The sequence below is a fragment of the Calypte anna genome, chromosome 15 (genome assembly GCF_003957555.1).
Source record: "Calypte anna isolate BGI_N300 chromosome 15, bCalAnn1_v1.p, whole genome shotgun sequence".
Taxonomy (NCBI): Eukaryota; Metazoa; Chordata; class Aves; order Apodiformes; family Trochilidae; genus Calypte; species Calypte anna.
The window spans coordinates 1587178-1614966 of record NC_044261.1 but is presented as its reverse complement, the minus strand read 5'-3'; the positions used below and the strand labels follow the sequence as shown (position 1 = coordinate 1614966).

At 39.9% G+C, this 27789-nt stretch overlaps 1 protein-coding gene across 6 annotated transcripts in view; it reads right to left on the bottom strand.

Moving 5' to 3' along the window:
- HECTD4 (HECT domain E3 ubiquitin protein ligase 4) overlaps window positions 1-27789 on the bottom strand; it is a 69565-nt gene that overhangs the window by 35620 nt on the left and 6156 nt on the right. For 2 of the 6 annotated variants that reach the window (XM_030460749.1, XM_030460750.1), the window contains exons 2-25: window positions 23878-24395; window positions 21343-21432; window positions 20827-20957; window positions 18505-18613; window positions 17741-17879; window positions 16690-16860; window positions 15802-15994; window positions 14298-14459; window positions 14088-14201; window positions 13420-13560; window positions 12857-13089; window positions 12354-12499; window positions 10870-10940; window positions 10123-10228; window positions 9427-9547; window positions 8416-8544; window positions 7076-7200; window positions 5855-6008; window positions 5451-5551; window positions 4310-4508; window positions 2786-2932; window positions 1526-1630; window positions 699-862; window positions 105-338 (exon numbers count right to left, since the gene is read on the bottom strand). In XM_030460749.1, coding sequence (XP_030316609.1) covers window positions 105-338; window positions 699-862; window positions 1526-1630; window positions 2786-2932; window positions 4310-4508; window positions 5451-5551; window positions 5855-6008; window positions 7076-7200; window positions 8416-8544; window positions 9427-9547; window positions 10123-10228; window positions 10870-10940; window positions 12354-12499; window positions 12857-13089; window positions 13420-13560; window positions 14088-14201; window positions 14298-14459; window positions 15802-15994; window positions 16690-16860; window positions 17741-17879; window positions 18505-18613; window positions 20827-20957; window positions 21343-21432; window positions 23878-24395 — 3803 coding nt within the window. The remainder of the gene's footprint in view (window positions 1-104; window positions 339-698; window positions 863-1525; window positions 1631-2785; window positions 2933-4309; window positions 4509-5450; window positions 5552-5854; window positions 6009-7075; window positions 7201-8415; window positions 8545-9426; window positions 9548-10122; window positions 10229-10869; window positions 10941-12353; window positions 12500-12856; window positions 13090-13419; window positions 13561-14087; window positions 14202-14297; window positions 14460-15801; window positions 15995-16689; window positions 16861-17740; window positions 17880-18504; window positions 18614-20826; window positions 20958-21342; window positions 21433-23877; window positions 24396-27789) is intronic. The other 4 variants (XM_030460752.1, XM_030460751.1, XM_030460753.1 and 1 more) reach the window with 4 other exon arrangements.

Genomic DNA, 27789 nt, shown 5'->3' with positions numbered 1-27789 from the left:
GCTGCATCCTCACTGCTGCTTTTTCAGCTCACTTACTTTGTCACCAAGCATTTAGAACAAGAAAAGTCAAGTTAGCAAACCAGAGTGGAACAGTGACCACTTACTTTATACTGGGTCTAAACTGAGGCCGAGCACGTCCAGAAATTTCCCTGAGTTTTATCATGATTCCTGGAGGCAGCCTAATCCTAGGCAGATCAAAATAGTGACCAACTGGAGGCACCAGCACATCAGAAGGATATGTAAATTCTCTGTCTTCATCTATAGTAAGAGGCAATGGAGAAGGACTTGGTGTAAGGGCTGGAGATATTACACCATTAGCTTCCACCTGCCACTGGCACCTGGAAAAATAAATAAAAACAGATGAACAGAGGTCTTTAATTGTGGGGTTTTCCCCCCTCACTATCCATCATTATTTAGAAAGACACCAGTCAACAACACCTTACAAAGACAGACAATGTTTTTAGAGTGGCTTTTGCCAAGCACAGCCAAATCCTCTTCTGCTGACTCTAAAGAAAACATCTACTCTACAGAATGCTCCCTTAGTTTTAGGCAACACAAAACTAACAACAAACTGCAGGAAAAGTTATCAAAACCATCAGCTTAAAACACAAGACACTTGCACAACTACGAGAGTCACCTGCCCTCAGAAAAAAATCCACATGAGAACTCAGATTAATTAATTTATTTTTTCTTTTTACCTTTGTAATAGTTTTGATCTTAAGAGCTCTTGGCAGGTTTCTTCATCTTTGGTAATTTCAGGTCCATTGTACAGAATTCGCAGCATGGAACAAGCTAACACAGAAAGGCCAAGTGCCAGGTCAACCAGGAAGGGCAAACCTCCTGACACATCCTCTGAGGACTCCTGGAGTAGGAACAGTGACAAGTTACACTGATCAATCAACCATGAAGTCCTTCCCCAATATATTTCTAGATAGAAGACTTCAGATGTTTATATATAATCCTATCTAAGATATCTACAGGTATCTCATATGTCTCTTACAGAGGGGCATATTTAAAGCAATATATAAGAACAACTCGAGACAGGAAACAAAGGATTTAAACACTATTTTCCTGAACCAAAAAAGAAAAGAAAAGGTAAATCTGGTCTTGGTTCAGTCGTTTTCTGCCATCTCACAGATCTAGTCCTAAGCTTTCCAGTGAAGCAGGATTCAAGTTTCTTTGTGTTTGACCCATCTCCCCAATGAAATCCTGACCCAGAAGCAGCCAGAGGTACTGAAACGACTTCAGCCAAACCCAGCACCAATGACAAGAGCTGGGTGAGACATCTTTGGTGACAACTGTCCTCATAAATCCCTCAGCATGCAACAAATCACACCACAGGGAAGCCAAACACCTGGAACTTGTCCTTTACATTGCAAGAAAACTATTTCTTACTGCCAAAATCAGCAGCTATCACTCTTTTAAATCTCCCATGTTAGCTTCCAACTTGGAGGAACATTTCTATTGGATCTGCAGTGTGTAAGAGAGAAGGGGAAGGGAAGCTGAGGCTCTGCCATGTGAGTACCTGTGCTCGAACAGTGCAGGCAAAGCCCCACATGGCTTTGTCTGGAGTGTTGTGCTCACGGCCACTCCGCATTTCAAAGGAGAAGGTGACTGTATCTCCCTCCACCTTCACATTTGGAGGGGGAAGAGGAGAAAAAGAAAAACAAACAAAAAAAAGAGACGTTTAAGAACCAAGGCAAACAAACAGGCTTTTCATCAAAGTGGCTGATTTTATGGATTAATGAGTTATCTAAGTATTCCTATCTCCGATTCTATAATCTGATTTAAGAGCCTTCCCTTTGTGTAAGGATATCTTTTAATGGAAATTTGATTTTAATTTTGCTGCTGGCTACCCACAGTAACACAAAAACCCCAACGTAATTGTTGAATCAAAAGCAGACTTTATCAGTCTGTGTTACTTGGCCTTGATTTTCATCAAAACATTTTCATTATTTGTCTGCAAGAAACCCTGCAATAATCAATAGTTCTCCTTCTGAGGGAAGACAGACAAGCTCTTCAAGAGGAATGTTGACACATTAAGAGTTTGCTAAAAGAGCACTGTCAAAATCTAGGCCTGAAAAATAAATTCCATTAAATGTGAACAAAAAAGTGCTTGTCTGAAATTGCTTTCCAGCTAATTACTACTTGTCTTCCTTTTTGAAATTATTTTTTTGTTGTGTATATCAGTCCAATTTTGATCTGTGATAATGTAGCAGCACAAACATATCAGAGGAAAAAAAAATCCTTCTGCATACAAGCTGAGAGAACATACTCCAAAATTATTGAACAGCTGAAGATGCAAAAAGCTTGAGGGATTTTTCTGCCTTCGTTTTATTTGAAAAAGCATTCAATGCAATTTTAAAACACCACACAAAATTCTGAAAGCTGCTACGTTTCCTATTTGTGATATTTGTGGGTTACTGTTAAACAAAATGCAGTCATGCCCATGGACCTTAAGAAAATAAGCACAGACCCTGCAAGAATTTCTCCTGGGAAGATAAGATACACTTTGAGAGCAGTGGTGCCTCCAGGACCAAAACATCCTCAGAATGAATTCCAGCAAGACAACAAAACAAGAGAAGCTCAAAGCGAAGCATCACACACAAGACACAGAGGAGTTTAAGGTTATTCCCCCAGGACAAAACAGCCCACTTAAGTGATCAAGGATAACCATACACTTAAAAGCTTGGACTTGATTGCTGTAAGGGTTAAAATGGACTCGACACAGGTTCTGAAGGGGATTTTTTTTTTTTTCTAGGTAAATATTGTTGTAATACTGTACCTTTACTAAGTCTTTCGGCCAACCAGTTCCTAAGACACTACGGCTGCCATATCCCAGTGTATTGCCTCCATACTCAGCAACCTTCCTACTGTTTGTGTTAGGACCAGCATAGATCACCAACTTCAAAACATAAAATACACTGTTAGACTGTAAGAGAAAAACAAGAAAATCTAATAATAATAATAATACTTAGCACTGACACCGCGCTTTATCTTTTCAAAGCGCTTTAGCAACATTAACAACTCCTCACAACAGCCCTGTGAGGTGAGTAGGCAAGTATTATTATCCCCATTTTACAGATGGGGAAACTGAGGCAGGGAGGAAACTGAATTACTTGCCCCCAGGGTCACAAACAAAGTCAGCAGAGGAACTGGGAGCAGAAACTGGGAGAAATCCTAACTCCCAGTCCTCCTCCTGAGCTCAGCAGGACAGAACTGCCCCTCTACTGATAAATGGACTGATCCTGCTCCCAGAAAACTTGGTATTTTGTCACTGACTCAAGGCCCAAAGTTTTCTGAAGGAGTTTAATAAGTAATGAGTGACCTTAGTATTAAATATGCTTCTAAATAATCAACAGGAGCACCACAGGACTTGTTGAAGAACATATGGCAACAATTATTAAGCAGCACAAGTAGCTCTCTGATTATGCAAAGTAAGTAAGTGCTATTAGTTGGGTTCTTGAAATTGAAAATACTTGTTCATATTAATCCATGTAAACAGGCAGTTATCATCAGGGGAATAAATAAAGGAACTTTTCCAGTTCTGCATACTTTAAACAAACTGCTTAATCTAGGCAGCTGGATTAAAATCTGAGAAATAAGGAAAGCTTATTCTCAAACAGCAAAATGAGAAGGCAGCCACACTTGGACAAGCTGAGCCATCACGGGGTGAACTTTAAAAAAATATGGAATTACTTTCTGAGGGCAAAAACCCAAAACAACTCCCTCCCAAACCAACACCTCTGTAACCTGTGTTTCTCCTAAGAACCAGTACTTGGGACAGCTTTTGAGAAAACTTCCTAATTACAGAGCCTCTTAGCAAGTGATCCTCATAACTGATAGGCTTTAAACATTGAAGTAATCACTGGGTATTATGTTCTAAAACAATACACAAGAAGAATTAAGTAGATATTATTTTTTATTATTTCTTCAAGAGTACTTGCAATTAAGCATGAACCATTTATCTTCACTGTCCTGCCTCTTCATGTCAATGAGGTCTTTTTTACCTTTCCCATCATTTAGGATGGGAAGATGAAACTTAAGAATTCTTTTTATAAGTTACTCACACTCGTGCCACACAAGAAGGAACCTCTTTGCATCCCTGTACTTTACAGCCTTGCAGTAAGCAGACTGTGACATGACAGTGCCCACTAGGAAGCTCTAACAACAAAACCCTCCTGCATTATTCTGAGCACTGCAGATAAGCTGCCACCAAAGTTGTGAGGCAGAAAAGATGAAAATGGGAAGTGTTGCTGGGGGAAACATATCCAAAGGAAAAAAAATATCTAAATTGACCCTTGCTTACCTTATCATAGTCATACTGTGAAGAACATCTGTTGTCAAATCTGAGATACAGACAGCGGGCTCCTGGGATGTGGACAGTTTCTTTAAATTTATAATTATCCCTGACAGGATGAACTGTTTCTACAGTCTTTCCAGCAGCCCAGGGAGCAGGGATCTTCAAACCCGTGAGAAACCCTGGCTCTTCTTTCTCTTCCAGCATTCTGAAATCAGAGTGCAAAATTAGTCCTGAAAATCCCCCCCCCGCGTTGTGCTCAGACATCAAACAGTTCTTCACATCACCCCTCAGAACTGTAACACAAAGCACTGACTCCTCGTGGAAATAACTGCAGCAGTCTCTGAGCTGTCAAATTGGAACTTCTCCCTCTGCTTCCCCATTTCCAAAGAATGGTAAAGAGCTAAGTGGCACCATAAAAAAATGTAAATGGTGCTACATATGGATTGAGAGCATAAAAAAATAAAACTTGTCTCCTGGGACAGTACCCAAACCTGATTATTCTGTCATAAACCAACACGCCTGATGTTTCACTGAAACTTACAGTTTGGAGGAGGATTGAAAATAAATTCTTCGAATTCTTCACACAGGGTATTACACATTATCACTGGCTGCTCAATACTACAAGTTCTGCAACACTGCAAAGGGCTCTGATAAGCATTTTTTAATTTAATTTAGCTGCCTGTTTCTGTTTCTAAGCAGAAACTGTGTAGCTTTGAGCTGAGACACAGGATTTAAAACTGCTACACTTTTCTGTGCAAATGAAACCATCCACCCAATAGATTTATCTCATGTTGCCAGAGCAATTTACATATTCTCATTATGGTCTTCCTTTATCCGATTTATTGCAAGAGGAACAATTAGAATTAATTCTTAGTCTTTGAGGTGAGGGGAGAAACCAAAACAAGCCATACCCTCTACAAGCAACGTGCAGATACTAAGAATTTAATTCTAGAAGCAAAAAAATGTAGATCAAATTGCCTTTTGCAAAGGCTTAGATTTCTCCAAGAGAGCCTTACAGACCATTACAGCCTTGCTTTTAACAACAAAAGGATTGCTGCTTTACAATTTATCCCACAGCAAGGGTCAAATGGCCATTACAGCTGAGATACTGTAATCCATGAAAAGACTCAAATGTAAAGAACATCACCTCTCATCAGGTAACAGCTTCCCTTTCTGTTCTGATGCACCACTGGGAGAACTGTTCAGTTCTGAGAAAACTGGAGACTGAGTTTTAAGCAGCAGTGCAGTCTGTGGCACAAAACATACAGCATTAGTAACAGGCAAACAATAACTCACTTGAAGATCTCATTATTGCAATATATTCCCCATCAAACTGCATGTTGTGACTGACAATAAATCCTTGCTCAGTAGCTGCTGTACCAAGTCAAATTCAACATTCAACTTCAGCAGCTTTTGAAGCTGTTGAGCAATTTTTAAACTATGATCTGTGGGTCACTTGCTGCAGAAAGCTGACCAAGGTCTACAGCATGGCAGAACATGCATGTCACATCTTTTTGGTTTTTTTTCCTTTGCAGACAAAAAGAGCATTACCTGACTTGTGTAAAGGACCAGCTGCACCAGCTGAGGCATCAAGGCATCAGCCATGGTCAGAGTCTGCAAATTTGGATGCATCAGAGATGTCAGGAGGACAGGAAGCAGATGACCAAGCATGGTGGCTTTTGTGATTTGCTCCAGGCCTTTTAATCTGTAAGTAGAGTCCAGGTTTATATAGCATCAGCTGTTTTCATAGAGTATCACTACTATTTTTAGTCATCTGTTCAATCTTGTAACACACTGCATAAGCAGGCAACTCAACATTCAGCAGAGAACATCTGCATTTTACATAAAAAAAACCCCAAACCCCCAAAAAACAAACAAGCCACAAAATCATAATATCTTGAAAACACTACAGTTTCTCCAGAGTGTGATCATCCTGGCCCTTGCTGCCAATCCTTACTAAATACTGATAGAGCAGAAGACAGTAAATCAAGAGTATAATAATTACTTAGAAAATGAGAAGGTCCCCTGGGCACAGGATGAAAGTCACATCAAACACAAATATATTTGTTCAGCATGTGCATGAGGCTCCTTGCACACGTAGCTCAAAGTCCTTTAAAAGAATCTGCATCTACAGAAATATACTTGAGCACGAAACCCATCTGAAAACATCTCAAAGGAATTGCCTACTGTCAATAAACAAAACTGATCTCATGGGCAGAGAGAAGCAGAGATGTGAAGCCTGAGATGCAGCTGGGAGAGGGAAGTGTTTGTTTAAGTAGAGAAAAGGCTCACAGCTTTTGTTTACATCCCATTCCCAACATATAGTTTTAAATTTAGGGGAGACAGGGTGATGCTTATCTGATGAAACACACAGGATACTGAAACAACATCATGGATAAAATACTGAGTCCAGCTTGGAGAGATGTAACAGTCAGGAATTTTAAAATAACAAAAAAAGAGCTTACAGAAATATTCCCAGCTGACTGACTACAGTTTGTTTCCAGTTACCCTGCTGCCAGATACCACTGTCACTAAAACCTTACCAAATTCCAAGTTCTTACAGATCATCAAGCTGGTAGCAGTGACATGGAGAGCCTGATTCTAAATTATTCAAAAAGATAAGTGCTAAGCAAATGCTATAATAAGAAACAATTTCTATACATTGAAAGCTCTAGCACACAACAAACAAGGAATGCTGACTCTGCTTGTACAGCAAACCACAAAAAGCAACAGTTTCCTGTTTTCAAGTCAGCAGACTCACACTTGTCTTACCTCTGCTCCCTATCAGAAATGTCACTGTTTATTAGTGCAGTAGTGACTTGTTGCAGCATTTCTAAGACTTCATCACATCCTGTCAGAATTTGTGTTGCAAGAGACAGAATGCTGGTCTTCAGCTCCTAGGTACAAAAAGAGTTACAGGATACTGAAATTCTTAGACAATACAACAATAAAAAATAATAATAATTAAAACAAAAGGACAACAGAACAAAACGATGGATTTCCAAATGAAGATAATGATAATGTGACCTGGCAGGCCTGCAGCAGGAGATTCATCCAAGACTTAATTTGATTAATGCTAAGCCCCAAAGTGCTGGGAGAAACTAGGTGCATGTTATACAGGATGCACATCCAGTTTCTAGAGGGAAGGAACACCCAAGTCCAGCACAGGAGAGCTGTCAGCCAGCCAAGGTACAGCATTGGTGACAGAATGTCCTAGCAGGTATGAGGAGCACTGTAGAGAGAGAAACTGAACAATGAAAACATGGGTGAATAGTGAGACAAGAAAAGTACTACAATATTTAGCATTTACTCAACCAGCCTGAACAAATAACTTTCAGCTGCAGCAAAGTACAAGCACACAAAGTCTCAAGAGTAGCAGACATAACCAGCTGAACAAACAATACCAGAATTCAGAAGGACCATTACAGAGGAATCATTACTGTTTCAGAACCAGCTTGGGTGACAGTCTGCATGCAAGGACAAACCTGGCTTCTAGGAGCTCACTCAAGGCTATTCCAGCAGTAATACAAAATGACACCATTTTAATAAACTTTATACCCACAAAACAATCCCTGTCTGCAAACCTTGTCCTCTAACAGTTTCCTTGCCACAAACATTATTCCTGCTAATTCAAACAGATACAGGTTGCTCTACATAAGCTTTAGAAGTTAAAACTGAAAAAAAAGAGAAGCCAGGTAAGGTAAGCAAGAAAACCCTTTCCTATTTAAACCTGAAAAAGACTTTTTCAAGGACCACCTAAGTAATTTGGAGGAAAAAAAGTGAGTGGGTAGCATCTCCAGAAAAGATGCCTGGCACATGAATTTTCTTACTATTACTTACTATTTTCTTACATAGCAATTAAAACACATTTTAAACCTCACTAGCTGTGTATTTATGAAGGGAAGTGAGCCCAAACTGCAACACTGACACAGAACAATTGCAGACTTCAGCTGGAGAACAGGAGAAAAAGCCCAACTATCTACAGTGATTTAACTGCATCGAGGGGAAATGAACCAACAAAACAGTGTAGAAGAGAATGCAGAGCAGAAACAAGAGGTGTCACAGGAACACTGACTGTAGAGGGCCATGCTAGAATAAAACTTGGTGTTTACCTGTACCTTCAATGTCTCTCCCTGCAAGGAGCTGTCACTGTCATCATTTTCATCAGGTTTAATCAAAATAGTGTTACTGAGGAGGTGGTTCTGTACAGCCATCAGGTACCGCAAGCAGGAAGAGGCAGCCTTTAACATAAATAAGCAGACTTTACATTATCTAAACCCTTGGAGCAGCCTTGATTCAGGCAATCCTTGCACATTGAAACATAAGAGGAAAAAAGCTGAGGGAAAGGACAAGCAAAAGTAAAACATAAGTTCCTTAGAAGAGGAATTTTTCTGCTGATCTACCATGAGCTTGTTAATTCGTATTTAAGAGAAGAACCTGGTTGTAAACCCCTGCATTTTGTGAAGCAACTTGCAACACAGAGAAAGCAGCAGTACCATTTCATTCAGGTATGTATTTTCATCACATTCAAGCACTGTAACATTAATGAATTAAAAGGTAATGCAACCACTGAGCTCAATTTAATTCATGGTCCTGAAAGTTCTGCTTCCACACCCTTGCAGGCCAAGATTTTCTGTTCCCTTTCCATGCAAGCTCAGAGGCCTCACCTCCCAGATCAGATCTAATCCTGCTGAAAACATCTACACATCCTTTTACCATTAAATAATGTCAACCTTCACTCTTTTTTGCCTGTAGATTTGAATCCTTTCTGCTTGTATGAATCATTGTACACAACCCTAGAAGGAGCTTTTTTGTTTTTTAATTTGTTGTAATGCTTTGAAGACTGGGACACACAAACTCCCTTTAAATTGAAACAGCTACCAAAGCATTTGGAAAATATATCCCCATAAAAACCCGTTAGAGCATTACAGCATGATTTACTTTGCTGTAAGAAATTGTTTCTTCCTTCCTTGCACAGCATAAACAAAGGACATTCATTCTTGTACTTGTTAAGGCACACAACTACAAAAGTTTCACCTCTATATACCCAGTGAAGTTGGTGAATTTAAGGAGGAAAAGAAGCCAAAGGCAAATGTACTTTCATCAAGATACATTTTACTTACAGGCACAGTTGAAAGAAGCCTTTGAAAATCATCTTTAGATACAGTTTGGCACTTGGTGATTAAGACACAAGATTCTCGGACAACAATCTTGAGAATGTAGTGCAACAGCTCATCATTGAGTCTTCAAAAAATGCAAGAAAGAGGCAAAATGTTAATTGTCTAATTATGGTGTGTTTTGTACAGCTCATCTCAACAGCTGTGTCACAAATTAAGTGAAACCAAACCAGATATCTGTTCGACTTCAGACACAAAAGGAACCAGGTCTGGAATGTTGAACAATTACTGCAACAGATTCCTGGAGACTCCTGCACTGCACTGATAGAAATCCAAGACTTTTCATGACCCCTCCCAGCTTGAACAGGTACCAGAGCTGGGCACTCACTGCTGGAAAGTCACCTAATGCAGTGACATGGAGGGCAATGTCACATCATACAACTTCTGAACCATCAGACACAAGGAGCAGGGAATCCAAACCTAAGTCTGTGCACAGAAATCCCCAAAGCTGCCCCTAAAATGTCAAACCTCTCTCTCCCTTGTCCTAATGAAATTCTACCCACTACAGACACAAAGATAGTGTTTCAGCTCACACTGCCAGTAAGGTAACAAGCAAATTAGCAGAGCTTTATGCAAGTTTACCTAAAGCAAGTAACAGAAACATGCATTATAAATGGGGAGGAGGTGGACGTTGAGTGTTACCTATAGTGGTCATCATCTTCACTTCCAAATCTGTTGTTCTGTAGCTGTTCAGCTAAGTTAGTCAGGATAACATCACGCAGCTGAGAGAGACCACTATTTCTCTCTCCTAAAATAGAATGCAAAAACTTTTGCAAAACAGCATTTTACAGAATTCAGTTGTTTCTTTCCTCAGACACCTTGCTTTATACAGGCCACTTGTCAGAAATTACTGTATTTACAGTGTAACCCAAGTCCCTGTTGATATTACAGTGTTTAAACTGGTTTAAATTCCAAAGGCTTTGATGCATGAACATGTTTATGAAGTAACAACTGTGCATCACCTGCTTGTAAGTCCAGGCTCCCATTTCATGGGGAATGCCAGGAGATGACTAAACTTTCACTAAGGACCTCAGGTCACTGTGTAATTGCCACAGGTAACCCTAACTGCTAACCAGGACAAGCAGCAGTAATTACTAACAGTGACAAAAGAGAACTTTAATCTTTTTTCAACTTCAAATAGCTGCCTAATTAAAACAAATTTGCCCTTCCTACACTTAACATAAGCTGGAAGGTGTAGCCATCCAGGAGGCAGCTTCAGAATTTGAAGCATTCTAGAGTTTCCTAGATTAGGATGGGTTTAAAGCAGCCTAGTGCTCTACATTCTGAACTGTTTGCCCTCCAGAGGTTAAGTACTTTCATTTTCTGTTTTCAAGTTAAAAAAAAATAACAAACCCAAAACACTCTCACATGTCAATAAGACATTCTCACCTTCAGTTAAGACCAATTTCAATAAATTATTGATTTCTGCTTCTCCAGGATACAGGATATTTAAACCAGAGCTAAAGAGAAAAATAAAATCATGTATTACTGTGTATTTATGTATTGAAAAGTGAACAAAATTATTTCAGTGGACTCTTGAAAAATGGTGTCCTTCCTCCATGAATTATGACATCAAAACAGAAGACCACAATAACTCAAAGAATATTGGTGACAGTCTGAAATGCTGAAACATGTAGACTTCTTTTTCCTTCTAAATAACACTCATAGAAAAGAAAACCAGAGTGCTTTTCAGCTTCACTCTGAGAGCAGATATTATTCCAGCCTCCCTTTGGCTCTACATGTTTCAGGAAAAGTTACACACATAGCAAGATAAACTTGAGGTTGCCATTGGTGTCAGAATCCCCCAAGAAGAAAAGAGCAGCAAGGAGCCACTATCTAATCCCTAACTCTGATGGCTTTTTACAAATCATTGGAGGACAAAGGGTTAAACAGGGGGGAAATGCAGCAGCTGTCTATAGAGTTGACAGGATACACTTTTCCCTGTCAGAAAGCAAGCTGGAAATGATAATCATACTAAAGATAAACTGTTCTGCACTCACTACTGGAGTTGCAAAAAGCCACTGAAATTTGGAATGCCATGATTCACACACACACAAAATGCAGGTTGATCTTCTGAAGATTCTGTTCTCAAATTCTGGAGGATTTCCCACTTGAAAGAAGATTATATTTGTACTTGGAATGCTGTCTCAGACATCCTTTGTCCTTGATATTTACATGATCTCATTTTTGGTGATACACAACCACACTTTTTGCTCACTTCCCTGTACTTACTCATTCTGCTGCACTGACAAGCTGGAGAAAGGAAATCACACAGCAGGAGGTTCAAAAGATGCAAAAGTGATGTGGAACTAAAGCAACCCCCCTGTTCCAAGTGGTTGATGACCTGGTGAACCAGCCCACCCTTCTACCAAAGCAGATTCCTTTTTTCTAGACATAAACCTGAGTTTTTCCAAAAAAGTTTTACTACCCTGCCAGTGTTTTTCCCTGGCCCTTCAGCCTGAGAGCATTCCTCAAGCATTCTGCTTCTCCTCACATTCCTTTTCTTTAGGAGAATTTCAGTCACTTGAAACCCTGGTGTAACAGCTGACAACATGAGCTTTGCCTTCTCCAGAACACCAATAATCCATATGAACTAAATGGTCATGAATGGAATGCAGAAACTGCTTCAATTTAGCAGCTATATTATAACAAGCATTAAAAAACCCCTCTAAAGAGTGCTAATAAAAAGCAACAAAAGAAACATGAGGTAATTACTCTGTTATTTCACTGTCATCAAGACAAACACCCTATAAAATTCTATCATATTGATTTAAAAACAAACTGCTGGATCCAATTTGACTGCTCACTTGTTACAGCACTTTCAGAGGGTCTAAAATCTAAGTTATGTTTAACTTGACAAAACAGATCCTTACCTAATAGCCAGGCAAACCTCCTTCTGAATTTCAGAGCAAATCTGATCCCTTGGTGCCATCAGCAACTGCCAGAGTAGGAGGCCAGACCTCCTAACAATATCTCTGTTTCTTTCAGTTTGTGGGCTGAAGAAAAATTTAAAAACCACCTAAGAAAGATTAAACACAGCAATATTAAAACACTTTAAAGTTGCTCACATTAACCATTTTCCTGCAGTCACTTTCTCAAACTGTTTGTCTAGGTCACTGGAAATCTTAGAGCCAAAAACTGACTTTGTATCCAAAGGAAAATAAAAAAAAAAAGAAAGAAAGAAGGAAGGAACCTCTCTGGATTTTCTTTTAATCTGCAAAGGTGGCAATAACATGTTTAAATGTATAAATTATGGGTGTATAAGATACTGCAAAGGCACTGCTAAATCTCCTTTAATTTTAATTAAAAGGGGAAAAAAAACCCAAAAACCCACTAAAATCTCCTGATTGCCTGTAGACTGGAGATGTTTTTGTACCTGAAAGACCACGAGGATGCAGCGGATGATACAGGTGTCTCCATTCACCATGGCTTTCTCCATGATGTCACAAATACTGCTCAGATGATGTGCTTCAATTGGATGCTGCTTGCCCAAAAAATTAGTTATGGGATGATTGTTGCTGGCTGCGAGCAGGTTGAGTTGGTGGATACACATGGCACCAACATGGTGCAGTAACTGGTTAATAACCTCATTTGTGGTTGTTGCATCCCCTAGAAAAAGGAAAACTGTTCAAATGCTGTCTGCAAATAAAATCACCACCTCTAACTCCAGGAAAGCTGCCCACACGACAAAAGAATTACTCAAACTCCTTTTCTTAATGTGCTAAAGGGAGCAAGAACCTGGAAACTTCCCAAACCATCTTTGCTTTATGCTTTTTCCTTTCTTAAAGGGAAGGGAAACCACAAGCAAGATTTATAAACACCTGCTCAAGAATGAACTGAACTTTTTAACAGCTTCACAAGGAAGTTTCTGAATATTTATTCTGTGATCATCACACATTTCACCTCCACTTTGTGTGAATTGCTGACTTGTAAGCTCACCTTTGGGCTCAGTGATGACATGGCTCACTCCCAGTCTCTGACAGACACAGTGGAATGCCTGATTCCCAGGATTGCACCACTGATCAATGTAATCATTGGAGCAGGTCCATATCATGTTATTCATGGTATCATAACAAGCACCTGGGGAAAATATTTTGCACATCAAGTTCTAAAACATTTGTTAGAGAAGCAGACCAAAGTATTTTTATGGCAGATATGACCCCAAATTATTTGATGAAAGAGTTCTGTCAGGTGACAACAATTAATAGCAATGCACTGGAATGAAAAGCATTAAAAGGAGAAGCCTTAACAAAGGGCTGAAGCAGAAAGATCTCCATGTATGCATTTTCAAACATGGGGCTAAGTTACTCAGAACTCTGCAGCACCTTACAGCCTAAGTGATCTTTCAAGATTGTTTTCTGCTTCAGAAAACGTTTTTCCTGAGCTTGTGTGCAGCTGAAACTGCAAAAGCAAGGCACTGGAAATTCCTTCAGGGAGTTCTGAACTTCCAAAAACATTAAATTTACAAAATTTCACCACAGATGTGCACACCCCCCAGCTGCTGAGCTGCTGCCTGCACATTAAAACCCAGATAAGACTCCTTAGAATCCAAAGGGTCGGATATATCTAGTTCTGAAATATTCCCAGAAAAGAGATTTGTGTCTTACCAAGTCCTGGAACTAGAGCACCACGTCCAAGTGAACTTCCTGCAGCATCAATGAGATCTGCTCTGCTGGTGAACTGCCCATCTGAGATGTTGAAGACCAAGCTGGAAGCCAGAACTGCAGAGAAAAAAAATCTCCAATAAATTTCTGAGAAGTTTATTTTCCTTCAGCAAACCAAGGCCTTAAACCCAGCCACAAATCCCTCTGGCTTACTTTTTAAGGATGACAAAGCACTTGTTCCCCCAAAGAGTGAGCGTGTTGCAGAGCTCCCTGATCCACCTGGGGGAGGGACCAACATCACCAGGTATGTCCCACAGGTGTAGATTGGGGTCTTCCTCAACATCTTCAGTGGCAGCCCACAGCTTGTGTTTGCAGCTGAAATATTGAACAGGAAAATAGAAACCAAACACCTTTTTCTCCAGGACATTCAATACTCTGCCTTTTATCAGCAAACGAGGCAGATTTATATTTAGGGCTTCAAAGAAATCAATATGGAAATCCATTTAAGGTGCATTTTGCAGCATTTAGGAGTTGTATAAAGGAGTAGTGTCAGAATCCCACACATTCTTTATCCCACAATTTAATCCCACAATTCTTTAGGGCATGAAGCCCTAAAGGATTCAAGCAGTTTCACAGGTTATTTAGCTGAGAGAACGTCTTTAAAAACAAAACAAACCACAAACAAAAATACAGTAATCTCTAGTTTCCAAACCAGGAAAATCTGGTGCCTAACATTTAAGTATAAACAAAACTGTTTTAAGCATTGTATGGTGATAAACAGATTGAAAGCAGAACCTCAGAGCCAAGGAATCTCAGAACAGAGCCATCACTGGAGATTCACTACGCAGTTACTATTTTAAGTTCTCCTGCTCCACACAAAACTTCTACAGTCATAATGATCCAGCTCCTGCCACAGCTGATCAACACCTTCCTGAGCACTGACTAAAGAATTATCCAAGAATAACCACTTATTCTTTTTCCTCTGTAGCACTCTAGTTGTCAACTGGCATAACATAGCCTTTAAAATAGCTCTTCAAGCTCCCTCTTTGCCAATTCCCCTGTAAGCTTATCAATTCCCTGTGTATTTTTATGGAAATACCTCTCTTTGTTTAAAACTGAAGAAAGAAAACTCAGGAAGATGAGAATTAATTCAAGATAAACTGAATAACATCTTAAGATCAATCTTAGAGATATTGAAAACCATCAGTGCTGCTCATTAAGGATTTCCTCATTAACCTGGGTAATTTCAGTAAGCCCAGAAAATATGCCAACATTCTGCAATTTACCTCAAAAAAGCAAAATCACCTTCAATTTATAATATTCAGCTTAACTGCAAAACAATATTTCCTTTTTTTTTTTTTTTAAACTGGGCTTCTATTTTTACACAACAATTAGAAGCCCAGCTGAGCAGAGAAATGCAATCACCACTCTGATCATGTGTGGCATAAACTGAATATGTGGGGGGAAAAAGGGTGCTACAAGTATTCTGCCCAGTGTTATCACTATCAGTGCCTAATTTAGCAAAGGAACTTGCAATTCATTAAGCAAATAGTGAAAAAAAAAATAAAAAATATATACATAATTCAAAGACATTTTGGAAAAAAAAAATTACACATTTTTTTTATCATGTCCTAAGAGGTTTGTAAAGAGTAGAACTGATATTAAGTGTGTTAAGAAACAAACTATGAAAAACTGAGTGAGTAAAACCTCTTCTGACCTGCTTGGTCTTCCTTCAGTGTATTGGAGATGGTGGAGCCAGTGAGAGCTGCCAGGGTTGCTGATGGGGAAGCTCGATACCTTGAGAGCCTGCTCAGGAGCATCTCATTTATACTCTTTGCAGATTCCCCCTCTTTTCTCATTAAAATGATCCGTTCCTGCAGAGGATTTGCTATACAGATGCCATTTTCTACCTATTAATATGGAGGAAAAAATATACTTTTAGATACTTGGTAGGAGGCTGATGACCTCAGCTGAACAGTAAAATTCAACAACTCAGTGTCTCAAGTAGGGATACAGGCTTAAACTCTAACTCTGCTGGAAAGAATTTCTTACAAAAAACCCCAAAAGTGTTCTAGAGAGATGAATATTTGTTGTTTAGGACTCTGTGGTTCAATACAGAACCCTTTGTTTTGTCTGTCCCCAAAGACAGAACTGCTTCTCACACTCTTAAGTTTATTTATGGAATTCTACTTAAAAATATTTAAGCTCCCTGGATACTTCATGATGTTTCACTGGCAAGTTTTGTGAAAAGAGGCCTCTACATAACTTCCCAGCCAAAAAAAAAAGGGTAAACAGTGATATTCTTAGACAATAATCTTCAGGGACTTTGTTACTGAAGAATCCATCTCTTAATGAAGACAGGGTCTGATTTACAGCACCAGGCATTTTCCAGAAGTTGCAATACTACAGCCTTCTACTTCCAGCTCCATCATCCCACTCAGTGCTTTTCTGCTCAGAATTATTTCCTAAAGACATTACAAACAGCTGTTCAGCCTACAGAGACCAATAATCAACCCTAACACATGGATTTGAAAATGCTGCTATTTCATGAAGCAGCAGCCACACTACCAACTCCAGAGTCAGAGAAAACACAGAATTTGCTTACTATAAGTTCAAAAATATCCATAAAGACTGAGTGGCCTTTTGGTGTTTTTTCATTGAGGCTTGCAGGAGACCAAATCCAGTAGAAGTATGTGCCATCTGAAGAAAGATGCACTGTGGTCATGGTACTGCCAACTGGGAAGTGATTGGCTGGCATTGGGATTATCTGACACACCTAGGAGAAGGAAAATACCTTAGCAGTTCATATTTTGAAGTCTGGTTTTAGGAGTATTAAAAGGATACTAAAAAATAAATGCATAAGATCAAGTGCAGTCAGTCCAGAAGAGGCTTAATTTTGGACATAATAATACTATTATATTTATTTGGTACAAACTATGATGTTTACCAAGTGGATCTACTGCCTACAAATCAATTTACACATCCAAACATTTAACATATCTGAAAATAAAAGGATCATCTCCTCTGCAATGATTGAGAGCATACCCACAGCACCATAAGGAAAATACACATGCTAAAGAGCTGTCTACTTTCTGCAGCTTCTCTGAAGTGTTACTTGAAACTTTGGAAGAAAAGGGGAAGCCCAAGAGTCTCAGTTTCAGGCCATAAAGGTCCATAGCCATTGTTAAAAACAGGACAGGAAAAAAACCCCAAAAAAAAGTACCCAGTTGCTTATCTACAAAACACAATTTGATCAGAAACAGTACCTGAATTTTGTAATTTTGGTACAGTTTAAGAATAATGAGCTGCTCAGGAAGACTGTTTTCAGCTTGAGTCCAAGTCCTTTTTGCTGTTGTTTTACAACAGGATCACACTATGCTCAAGCCCACAACACTGTCAGCATATAGCACAACCTCAGCCTGTATATACATACATGTATGTATTAACCCAGGTACATATATACATGTATGCAAACAGTAATATCCAGAAGTTCCATCATGCAATGCTTTCAGTGGGGTCTATAAAAAGGCAGTTTCACAATCAAAAAGAAAAACAAAGACTTCAAGGATAAATCCAATCAAAGCTAGGAATGATTGTCATTAATCAAGATAATTTTCTTACTCTACTACAACTCTGCCACGAGCTGTTCCCTTTACCTGCAGGGTATGCTGATCCACCACCTGGAAAAGGGAGTGAGGTTTATTATCAAAGGACACAGGGCGATGGAGCAGTTTGCTGTTGCCAAAAGCAACCCACCCAGGCTCCAGCTCCTCGTTCCGGCAGTACACAAACCCTCTGGCAAAAAAAAAAGCAGAGTATCACAATTCTGTAGAACCCTGGGGTGTTCTTGTTTGTTTGTTTTACTTTCTAAGAACAACTTACAACCACATTCCTGAACTTTGACTGAGCTGAAATTCAGGTCGGTGGAAGGCAGCAATTTCTACTTGAAATGACTTGGAGCACAAGCTCAGAATTTTCCATAGCCTCATGACTTTCAAGCTATAAAGCAGCAAGGAGGTGCAGAGACCCACAGCTACACTGATCATTTATATAATGAAGGACATAATTAGAAGACAAATACTTACAAATCCAGCAACTGTACAACTATGAATAAGAAGGTCACAAAAACTTAGTATATCCTCTCAGCAAAGAATAAACCCACTTCCTCCATTCTGCTGCTCTGGGAGTGCACCTCTTTGCAGGAGGTTGGAGTAAATAGCCTCCAGAGGTCCCTTTCAAACCTAAATTATTCTACAACTGTAGAGAAAACATATTCAAGCAGAACTGCAGCAAGCCAGAGCATTAAAACACCGTAGCAAAAATGCACAACGTGCTCTACTCTACATCTGAGAGAAGTTTACCAAAAAAAAAATTTATTAAGACAGATCAGCAGAGCAGCAAACATTCTGCTGTCACTTACCTCAAAGTGCCATGTAATCCAGATCCTAATTTGCTTATTCCTCTGCCCACTGAATTGGTTGTGTAAAGGTAGAGCCCATCTGCTGCCAGGCAGCGCCCCAAGTCTGCGTCTGAATGGGGGAGAGAGAAGAGAGCAGAGACTGCTCTGTGACACTGTCCTGGGAATGTCCCCTGCTCACTGCACCTCTGGGACAGCAACTGAACACCCACAGGTGCTCATCACAGGCCAGTACTGAGGTCAGAACCATGGGTTTAACATTGAATGTATTATTTGGTGTTCAAAGAGCTGCTGTGACACTGCCAGAGTGCCCTCTTCTCACAGCATTTCTTTCCAGCCTTCCAGAGATGCCCAGATGATGCCTCACTCCCTCCTACCAATACTTGGGGCTGTTCACATCTCCTGCTGCTGCCAAATAAAGGAGCAAGAATAAGGTCCTATTATAATTATTATAATTATTATATAGGGTGCTAAAACACAGCCTCTCTTTTGAGACAATAAATGACATTAGCACTGTTTTTTTATTATTTCAAGAGACCATCATCCACTCAGCATAACTCCTTCCTGTCCCACGTTCTCATTTCAGGGTCACAGACTGCTCTTTGGGTATTACAGCCAAAGCTGCTACTGCAAAAAACAAACAAACAAAAAAAACCCAAAAAACCCCCACAACTAGTAACTTTGAACTTGCTTTTTTTCTTCACACTATAAACTATAAAACCATAAAACCAGTAGGAACCAGACTAGCACAGCCAACCATGCTCAGGAACACAGGACTGTTCAACTGAGCTCATTTCAAGTGGAAAATTCCTTGACTGAAACATAAACCAACTTGAGTATTTGCTATGAAATGCCTTCAGAATGACACAGAGGAGCAGAGGACCATTCTTTTCTGCTTCAGGTAATGCTGTACAGACCTGGCAGCAAGAGCAAATGCAAGCAAGGCTTGTGGCTCTGAAGCCATGACAGACTGTTTGTGGGGAAGGAATAATCTAATACAGAGCCTTGATCTAATCTCTGGTACAATTCTCTGCTTCTTTTAAAGCTGCTGAGCAGACCCTTAAACCTCTGACCACTGTTAATTTAAGACAAAATGTATTCCAAATGTAGCTTTCCACTCACAAAGTGGTAATAATTAACAATCAAGACTGGGCACACAGGGCAAACTTGTGACAGGGATGTCAGTAAACCAGCCCAGTCAAGCTGAACACTCAGGCAGGGAAAGGAAAACCCCTCTTCAAAACAGAGCTGTCTGTAATAAATTTGCAGATAGCCTAAAATGACAACTCAAATTTGTAAATTCCTAAGCCCTGCATTAAACTTAATGAGATGTCATAGCTTGAACTAATATTTCTGAAGTAATGTCAATGCTCTCATTTACTGCAAAAATAATATGCAGACAAAGCACTAAAACTAAGAATTCATTCAGAGGGGGGAAAAAAAAACAACCAAAAGAAAGCATAAAAAAAGAACACACAAAGCAGATTGGACAGAAACAAAACAGAACAGGGAAAGGGGAAAAAAAAACCCAAACCAATGAACTTGCACTTTTAAAAATAAACCTCTGCCAGTGACAGCCATCCACTGAACACAGTGATACTGCCCAGGACAAAAAAAATTATGCTTACTGAAAGACTAATGAGTGGACAGTATCCAAACTCAGTCTGACCTCTGCAAAATTCCACTTCAAGTCAGGAAGGATCACTGTTCAACTGCTTTTGATTGTTTCCTACAACCAAGTTACTAAGCAAGTTAAAATAGCATCTGGCCTTCAACAACCAAAAAGGAAGACTCTTCTGAACACTATTATTTTGTAGTTTTAAAAAATATGGGCTACACTATCAGTAATACACCAGACTTCAGAGTTACCCTGTCCATTTAAAGATAGATACTATTTTTCTATCTGATCTAACTTTAGAAAAGCAAATAATTTACATACCTACTTGGATGACCTAATGAGAATGGGTATCACAAGCCAAGCAATGTAAAAAAGTTAATTCTCCTGTAAATCAGGACAATTTCCAAACCTTCAGTTCTGAATGTACAGAGCAAAACAAGAAAATGCCCAGCCAGTTGCTCCCTTCCCCTCTCACAACTTCTCAGGTTTCAAGACACTCCAGTTGATGCCCACTTCTCTCCAGATGGCTCCTCCTAAACCCCTTCATCTTTCAGTGGTTTGGTTTGTCCACTCCTTGCTCTGACATTCCTTCCAACACAGATACCTTTCCCACTCCAAAGCTTTACCTTCTTTTTGAAACAATTATCACCACAAAAAGAAGCATCTTTTCCTCCCCTTCTGATACTGACAGTCATGAAATAATTCACCTTTACTTTCACTGCTGGAACTCGTGTTGGCATCAGGTGCAGGTAACATGTCCTCAAAGCCCCAGGACACAATATGCTTTCCTCCAAGCAAACAAGAGGGTGATCCAGGTCCTCCCTCCAAAAGCAACAACCTTTAAGCAGAAAATAAAAGAAGATGCACAGAGAACAATGACAGCAAAAACTAAATCAAGTTAAGACGACAGATATCTCTTAAGTAATGATTCTCTCAGAGTTCATAAGCCACTTAAAGGAGTCGTCAATACTTAATTAAAAAAAATTACTATTAATTAAAAAAACAACTTAATACCCCAAATCTAATTAGGAGGTCCTTTTAGATTTGACTTTCTAATGCCTGCCTCCTGCAATCGAATAAGTTTCGATCTCTCCTAAAGCTTTCAATAACACTGAAGGCTTTTAATCAAAACATAAAGCCAGTAATCTGCAAATGCACTTACACATTTTCAGAGCTGATGTAAAAGTGCTACAAGGAGACAAAAATAATAAATAACAACAAACCTGTACAGCACATCAGCCACAGGCAAGGATCCCAGATCAGTTTGTTTCTGTAACAGATGCACTGTGTGAACAAAGGTTTTCAGCGACCCTCTAAAAGGATAAGAAAAACAGGAATTAAAGATTTCTGTTGAAACAAGACTGAGCACACAGATAACAGCACCCAGTGCCATAAAGAGAGAATATCCAAGATAGGTCATCAAGCTTCGTTTCTAATTTGTATTTCTTTTCTGGATGATTTTCATTCTTTTGTGAAGGAAGTGAAGAGAGGGCAAGATAAAGGAAGAAAAGAGACAGGGAGGGCAGCAACCACAAGCTGCCTCATCAACAACATGGACAGTAAAGGCAATCCAGGCACATGATACAAAACCTCAGTCCTGCATTTATTCCAGACAGCTACTTCTGATATTTTCTGTAGGTGATTAATTATATTTAGATCTTCAAATGCAATCTGTGGATCTCACAGGGGCTGAGACAGAGCATTAGCAAGATTTGCTGCAGTCGTAGCTAAAGATGGCTTTCTTGACTAAAAGTGAAAATATCAAACTAAATAATTGTCAAGAATCTGGTGATTTTTTCTCCCAAACACAGAGTTGGGAGCTCTTCCCCAACTGAAAGGATGCATTTAAATGTATACAACACTAGATATTTCTGAAAACAAAATTAAACCTACACAGAATTTGTTTCTCGTGTTGCCTAGAAGTGTTGCTTTAAAACTTTATTGTGATATTTACAAACAGATGGAATTTGTAACTAATAATAATTCGTGTTCATTCATGAGTTGAATACTTTTTTTTTTTGGACAGTCTGAAATCTCTGTGTTAATAAACTGGGAAAATGCCTGCTTTTTGTAGGAATAGAGAGGTCTTTAAAAGTAGAAACTGTAAAATAAAATTTTTAAAGGTCATGGGTGTTAGGAAGAAGTCATTTTCTGAGCATCCTGGGGGCTTAATTTCCAGGCATAACAGCCTTGCTAAAGACAAGAATCCTGACAGTCTCTTAGCCATGCTAATAGTTATGAATTGATTTCTCCAGAAGCCTGACTGATCAATTGAAGAGATCTTTTCCATCCACCCTCCTGCATTCAGCCTTTTGCTCTCTGTCACACATGAACAGTCTCAGCTAACTTCCTAACAGCACCTCCTCCTCCAAGCCCCAAACCCTGTTTTCCTCACTGGCATTTTCAGCTCTTCACCCATCAACCTCAGCCTGGAGAAAATGGACACCAAATACTTCAAAGCACCTCTATTAATTCTTTAAAGCACTATTCACCCTCTTGGTTTATTCTTTGTGATATGAAGCACCTAAGATTGCAACTAGGAACCTCAAGAATAGCCTCATTTTGAAGACAACTTCTTCAGAACACATGACTTCAAATTTAAAGGAAAAAAATCAAGGCTTCCAAAGGTATGCAATGCAAAAGAGATTTGCAAAGAATATGTAAGATCAACCTTCATTTCAAAAGTTGTATTTAAAATTTAGCTCTTTCAGCTGCAAAAGAACATCCCATATTTCCTGAAAACTGACATCTGGAAAAAAAATAAATGAGCTTGTGTTGATCAAATCCAATTTATCTGAGCTATGTTCAAGCACATTGCCTTTTAGATCAGGCAGTTGTCAGTGCAGAGGAGTTTGCCACATACAGTAGGCTCCTCATTGACTTCATTAGAACAAGTACACTATAAATTAAGTGGTTTTCATCTCCATAAATCTTTTCCCAAAGCAAATCATGACATCTACTGAGAGCTCCAACATCTTGAAGCAGAGCTAAACTTGACAGACAAGACTGCAATCTGAGAAACAATAAAGCCAAGATTTCCAAGAGGCAGCTCCTGCCTTTCGACCCACGTTCACATGGCTGAGTTCTCCATACTCCTCCCCTTCTCCACAAGCCCCATCCCCTAAAAGGAGTAAGTTTTTAATAAAATTATTATGGCCATTTTGTCCTCAGTCACCTAATGCCATCCTAAACCCACACAGGCCACAGGACAGGTCAGCCTGCACTGGATGAGCTCTTCCTGGCAAAGAAATGAAAAAATACGTCCAGATGTTTCACACACAACACTGAAATCTGAAATTAATTGCTCTGAAACTTGGCAGTGATGCCTTCTACAGCCAAATGAAGAAGCACAACCTCCAGCATTAAAGGGGCAGCACAAAGGGAAGAGACAACTTTCCCCCCACGATAGAAACATTTGGAACCATTCCTAGAACAGATCCCTGCAGCAGAAGCAGCAATATGCACAAGAGCCTTTCTAACCTAGATACTTCTGGTTTTACATATGCTAAATACACACAAAAAAGTAAAGCCTTAGCTTCTCAGCTTCACCCTTTCCAACCCAACATTTACATAGCAGAAAGACCAATGCAACCCCAAATTTAGCAGTGACAGTGCTGTCACATCATTTGTGATTCTTATGTTTAAGTGAGTATTTAAAGACTGAACACTTACTACCAGTAATATTGAACATTGATCACCAATAATACTGAACACTTATTACCAACATCAACCACATGTCCTTTCAGCAACTTCCTTACCTTGCACAAGCCAAGGCAACCAGGGCAGCAGCAGCATTTTCTCTTTGCTTATAGGGAATCTGTTGGCCCGAAGCAGAAGTGTCTTCCAGCCAGGAGCAGAGCAAAGCCTCAATCCCATTGAGGCAGTCAGCTGGCTCCTTGGTCAGACTCAAAGGCTGGCAGTCCCGAAGGCAATTCAATAGCACCTCAGCAGTTATGTTACAGAGAGAAGGGTCTGTTCTGCTTTGAGACTGAATGAGGGGAAAGACCAACAGGAGCCCCATGCGGGAAGTAAACGGCGCCTGCTCAGGCTGCTGCAACAAGCCCTGACGTTTCAGCAAGCTCAGCGCTTCCTCATCCCCGGAGCTCTCCCGGTCGTGCTGCTCCTCCAGGGCGAGCTGGCGCTGGGCGTTCCAGAGCCCCCGCAGCGCGTTCAGCCGGTACTCCAGCAGCCGGGCGTAGGCGTTGCTCTGGTTCCCGCACACCGACCGCAACCGCTCCGCCAGCTCCCTCGGGTTCTTGGTCTCAAATGTCAGGATCTGCAAAGCAAGGGAAAGTTGGGATTTAGACGGGTTTTCTTTCTTTTCAGGAAGGGAGGAGTGGGGGGATGTAATGTGTGCCCCTGGGGTGACTTCTGGATCAGCAGATGTGCAGCAGCCTGGGGATGGAGCTGAGGATGCTTCTTGCAAGGGGGTTGGACTAGGTGGCTTTAAGAGGTCCCTTCCAACCCAAATGATTCCATGATTCAATATTCTTAAAATTATTTATCATTAGTAATAGTAGTATTAAATTTCTGGGCAGAAATAAAGGTACACTGGAGGCCAAAGAGCCTGTGCATGGCATGGAGTCTTCTCCTCCTGCATCAGCATCACCTCTGAGGCTGGCAGAGATTGTTGGACTTCCAATCATGATGCTAAAACAATATAAATTACAAAGAAAAGCACATAAGAATTAGTATTTTTGAAAATAAAGACTTGCCTCCTCTGGAGCATTTTTATTTTGTAATCGAGGCAATTTTGCTAAAAACTTCAAAAGGACCAAGAGGGTGGAAGCTGAGTTTAGATCCCTTCTATGGGAACTAACGGGTCAACAAGCCTCTGTAATAGGAACGGTTATGTTCTAGTTTTACAGCTTCTCAAACCAACCAACCAACCAACCACCTCTCTAAAGTGAACCAAGACTCCTGTCACACACTCACCCTCCCCTGGTTTTTTCAGCCCTCAATTTTACCAGATTGCACTCAGCTCCATCTTTCTCAAAATATTTCCAGCTGCTGCCATAGTCTAAAAACCTAAAAATCTCATCATCATCATTTCAGACAGAAGAAAGGAGCCTTTCTGGCACTTCTAAGGAAAGCTGAAGACAAAGCTGGAACGACTGAAAACAAGCAAACCATGAGAGAAAGGAACAGATTTATGGATCAGTCCCCAGGCTGGTGCTTAAAGAACTCAGGATTTTAGGTAATTTACAGAAAACTTTTGTCCCTACAGTACACAACAGCTGAGCTCAGCAAAGTCACTTCACTATAGCAGCCTCAAGGAAACCAAGGAGCCAAACACTTTCTGATCCTTCAAACTCCAGTGTCCAAAGGGCTTCTGCCTGCATCTCACCCACCCCCCAGCACACTCTCTTTGCTCCATCTTGATGCTGGAAAGTTGTTTTTCCCTTCATTTCCTCTTAAATATTTTTTTTTAAAGGGAAGAGGAATGTGTGAGATGAAGAGATGCAGTGGGTAATTTCATCCTGTGATGGTTGTTTGGGGTTTTGTTTGGGTTCTTTTGTAGGCAGTAGTCATATAGAATAATAAATAGACATCTAGGTCTAATTGCAGAGTTTTGAACAGCTTGATAGAATGCTCCAGGACAAATCACATCTGCCATTCTGCAAACACCCTGGATAATGTCAACAGAACAGCTTTTCAATAGAACACTTCCCATTAAAGTCATGAAAAGTTCACTTCAAAGTAATTCACACAATAATTACACTTGAATAGATGCTAGTATTGAGCTTCTTAAAACTTAATGAACCTCTTTCAATTAATTTCCTCATGTAGATTAAGCATATTAGTCTTTAAACCACATATTATACATTTAAAACAACTACCTCACATTAATTTGTTTTCTATTGTCTCAAAAGTGTTTATACAATCCCTTTCTAAACCAGTTTTGCTTTCAAAGTTCTTGAACTTAACCAAGTACAGAGAGACCTTCAAAAGGTGCTAAAAAGCTGCAGAACAGGAGGAAAGGGAGACTCAGTGTTTTCATCTTGAGAGCTAAATGCTGAAGTAGAGTTCTCTGCTCTACACTAATGACAAAGGCATCACAAAAAAGAAGCTGTGGTAAGCTCAGGGGGTTTCCCTCCTAATAATTCCCTTTGTGATAACAACCAGGAGGTTTAAATATTCCAACACAGGTGAATTGCTTTCTTTCAGCCAAATTACAAACAAAACCAAAGAGGAGTTCCAGTTGCACCTGACCAATGTTTATTTCAGTTTCCTTCAAGTTTCCCCTGTTATGCTTGGGGAGTTCTCATCAACAAAACTGTAACCCAACTGTTGCAGAAAGCTCCCTATTTTGCATATAATTTAACATTGCAGATGTTGCCTCTGCTTCATGTCAGGAAAAGTTGTGGCTCTATTGCAGGCTCCTGTTCCTCAGGTTACAAAGTTTGGGAGGAAGAGGAAACGTTTTGTCTTTGATACTTCTCTACATCTCTGTTTTTCTCCTGATTTATCCAAGACAAAAGTCAATGTTGAGTATTTGCTGATACGCTGCTGAAAAGCCTTCTCCTACTGAAGTTTTATTTTCTCACTCAGCTCACAGTTTCTAATTTGCTCTACAAGCATAGCATGGTCTGTCCTGAGCTGTTAGGAGTGTTTTGCTTTGGTCTGTCATAAACAAAATATGCAACTAATTTGGGTTAACCATGCATGAAGTGCAGGAGATACAGCAGATTTAGAAGACAGTTCCAATATGGGACAGATTTCTTTTTTTTACATGTTTTCCTTCTCATACACATCTTATTGAAGTACTGAAAAAACTGCATGACCTTAACCAGGTACTTTCCCCCTCAGATCATGGTTTTGGCCAATGTTTGGGGTTCTCTGCTGATAGGAAATACCCCAGGAACTCCAATTAACACACACTCATCTACATGAAGAGTTTTAGCCTGAGGTTTTATGACTACATCAAGTAAATTTAAAGTGAGCTGTCACTACAAGGTAGCTTTCTCCTCTGGCTAAAATCCCTCCCTGCTCATCCTGCCCCTCCTGCTGGCAGCAGTGCCTGCAGGGTTGGGGTTTTTCTGGTTTTGGGGTTTTTTTAAAGCTAGATTTTTGCCTTAGACCAGTTCCCTCGTGTGGAGCTGGTAGAATGGAAAATAAGAAATTCATGGCCAGTGACAGCCATGAACAAGGAGTTTTTCCAGGAGCTTTCCCAGCTCTGTTTTCATTCACCAGGTTTAGTTGTGCTGCAGAGGGAAGTGATGAAGTGATGAGCAGTGAAGCTGCTCACCAAGGTGGATCCTTCCCTAAAGTTACACATTCCCACTGAAAGCTTTTAAATCTCCAAACCAGCACTTAATTCTTTCTCTCTGTAATTAAATTGGCTGAACTTCACACTTAAAGAGAGCAGCTTCTTGAAGATGGTGGTACATTTACCAATAGCAATTACATGGGTAATACCCCCCTGAGTATTAAACAAGTATTATTCCCATCTCACAGGAGGAAATAACCAGAGAGAAACCAAAAAGCAATCTCAGAATAGGAAGGTAGCTTTAACAACAGCACGAAAAAATGCAACTCCCTTACTTTCAACACCACATTACAGCTCTAAGGTCATTCCTCTCATACCACAGAGTTAGCAGCAGGGAGTACTGCTTGTTTACTTGAGCTGTCTCTAGAAAAACAAAGAAAATAATGCACAAAAAAGAGTG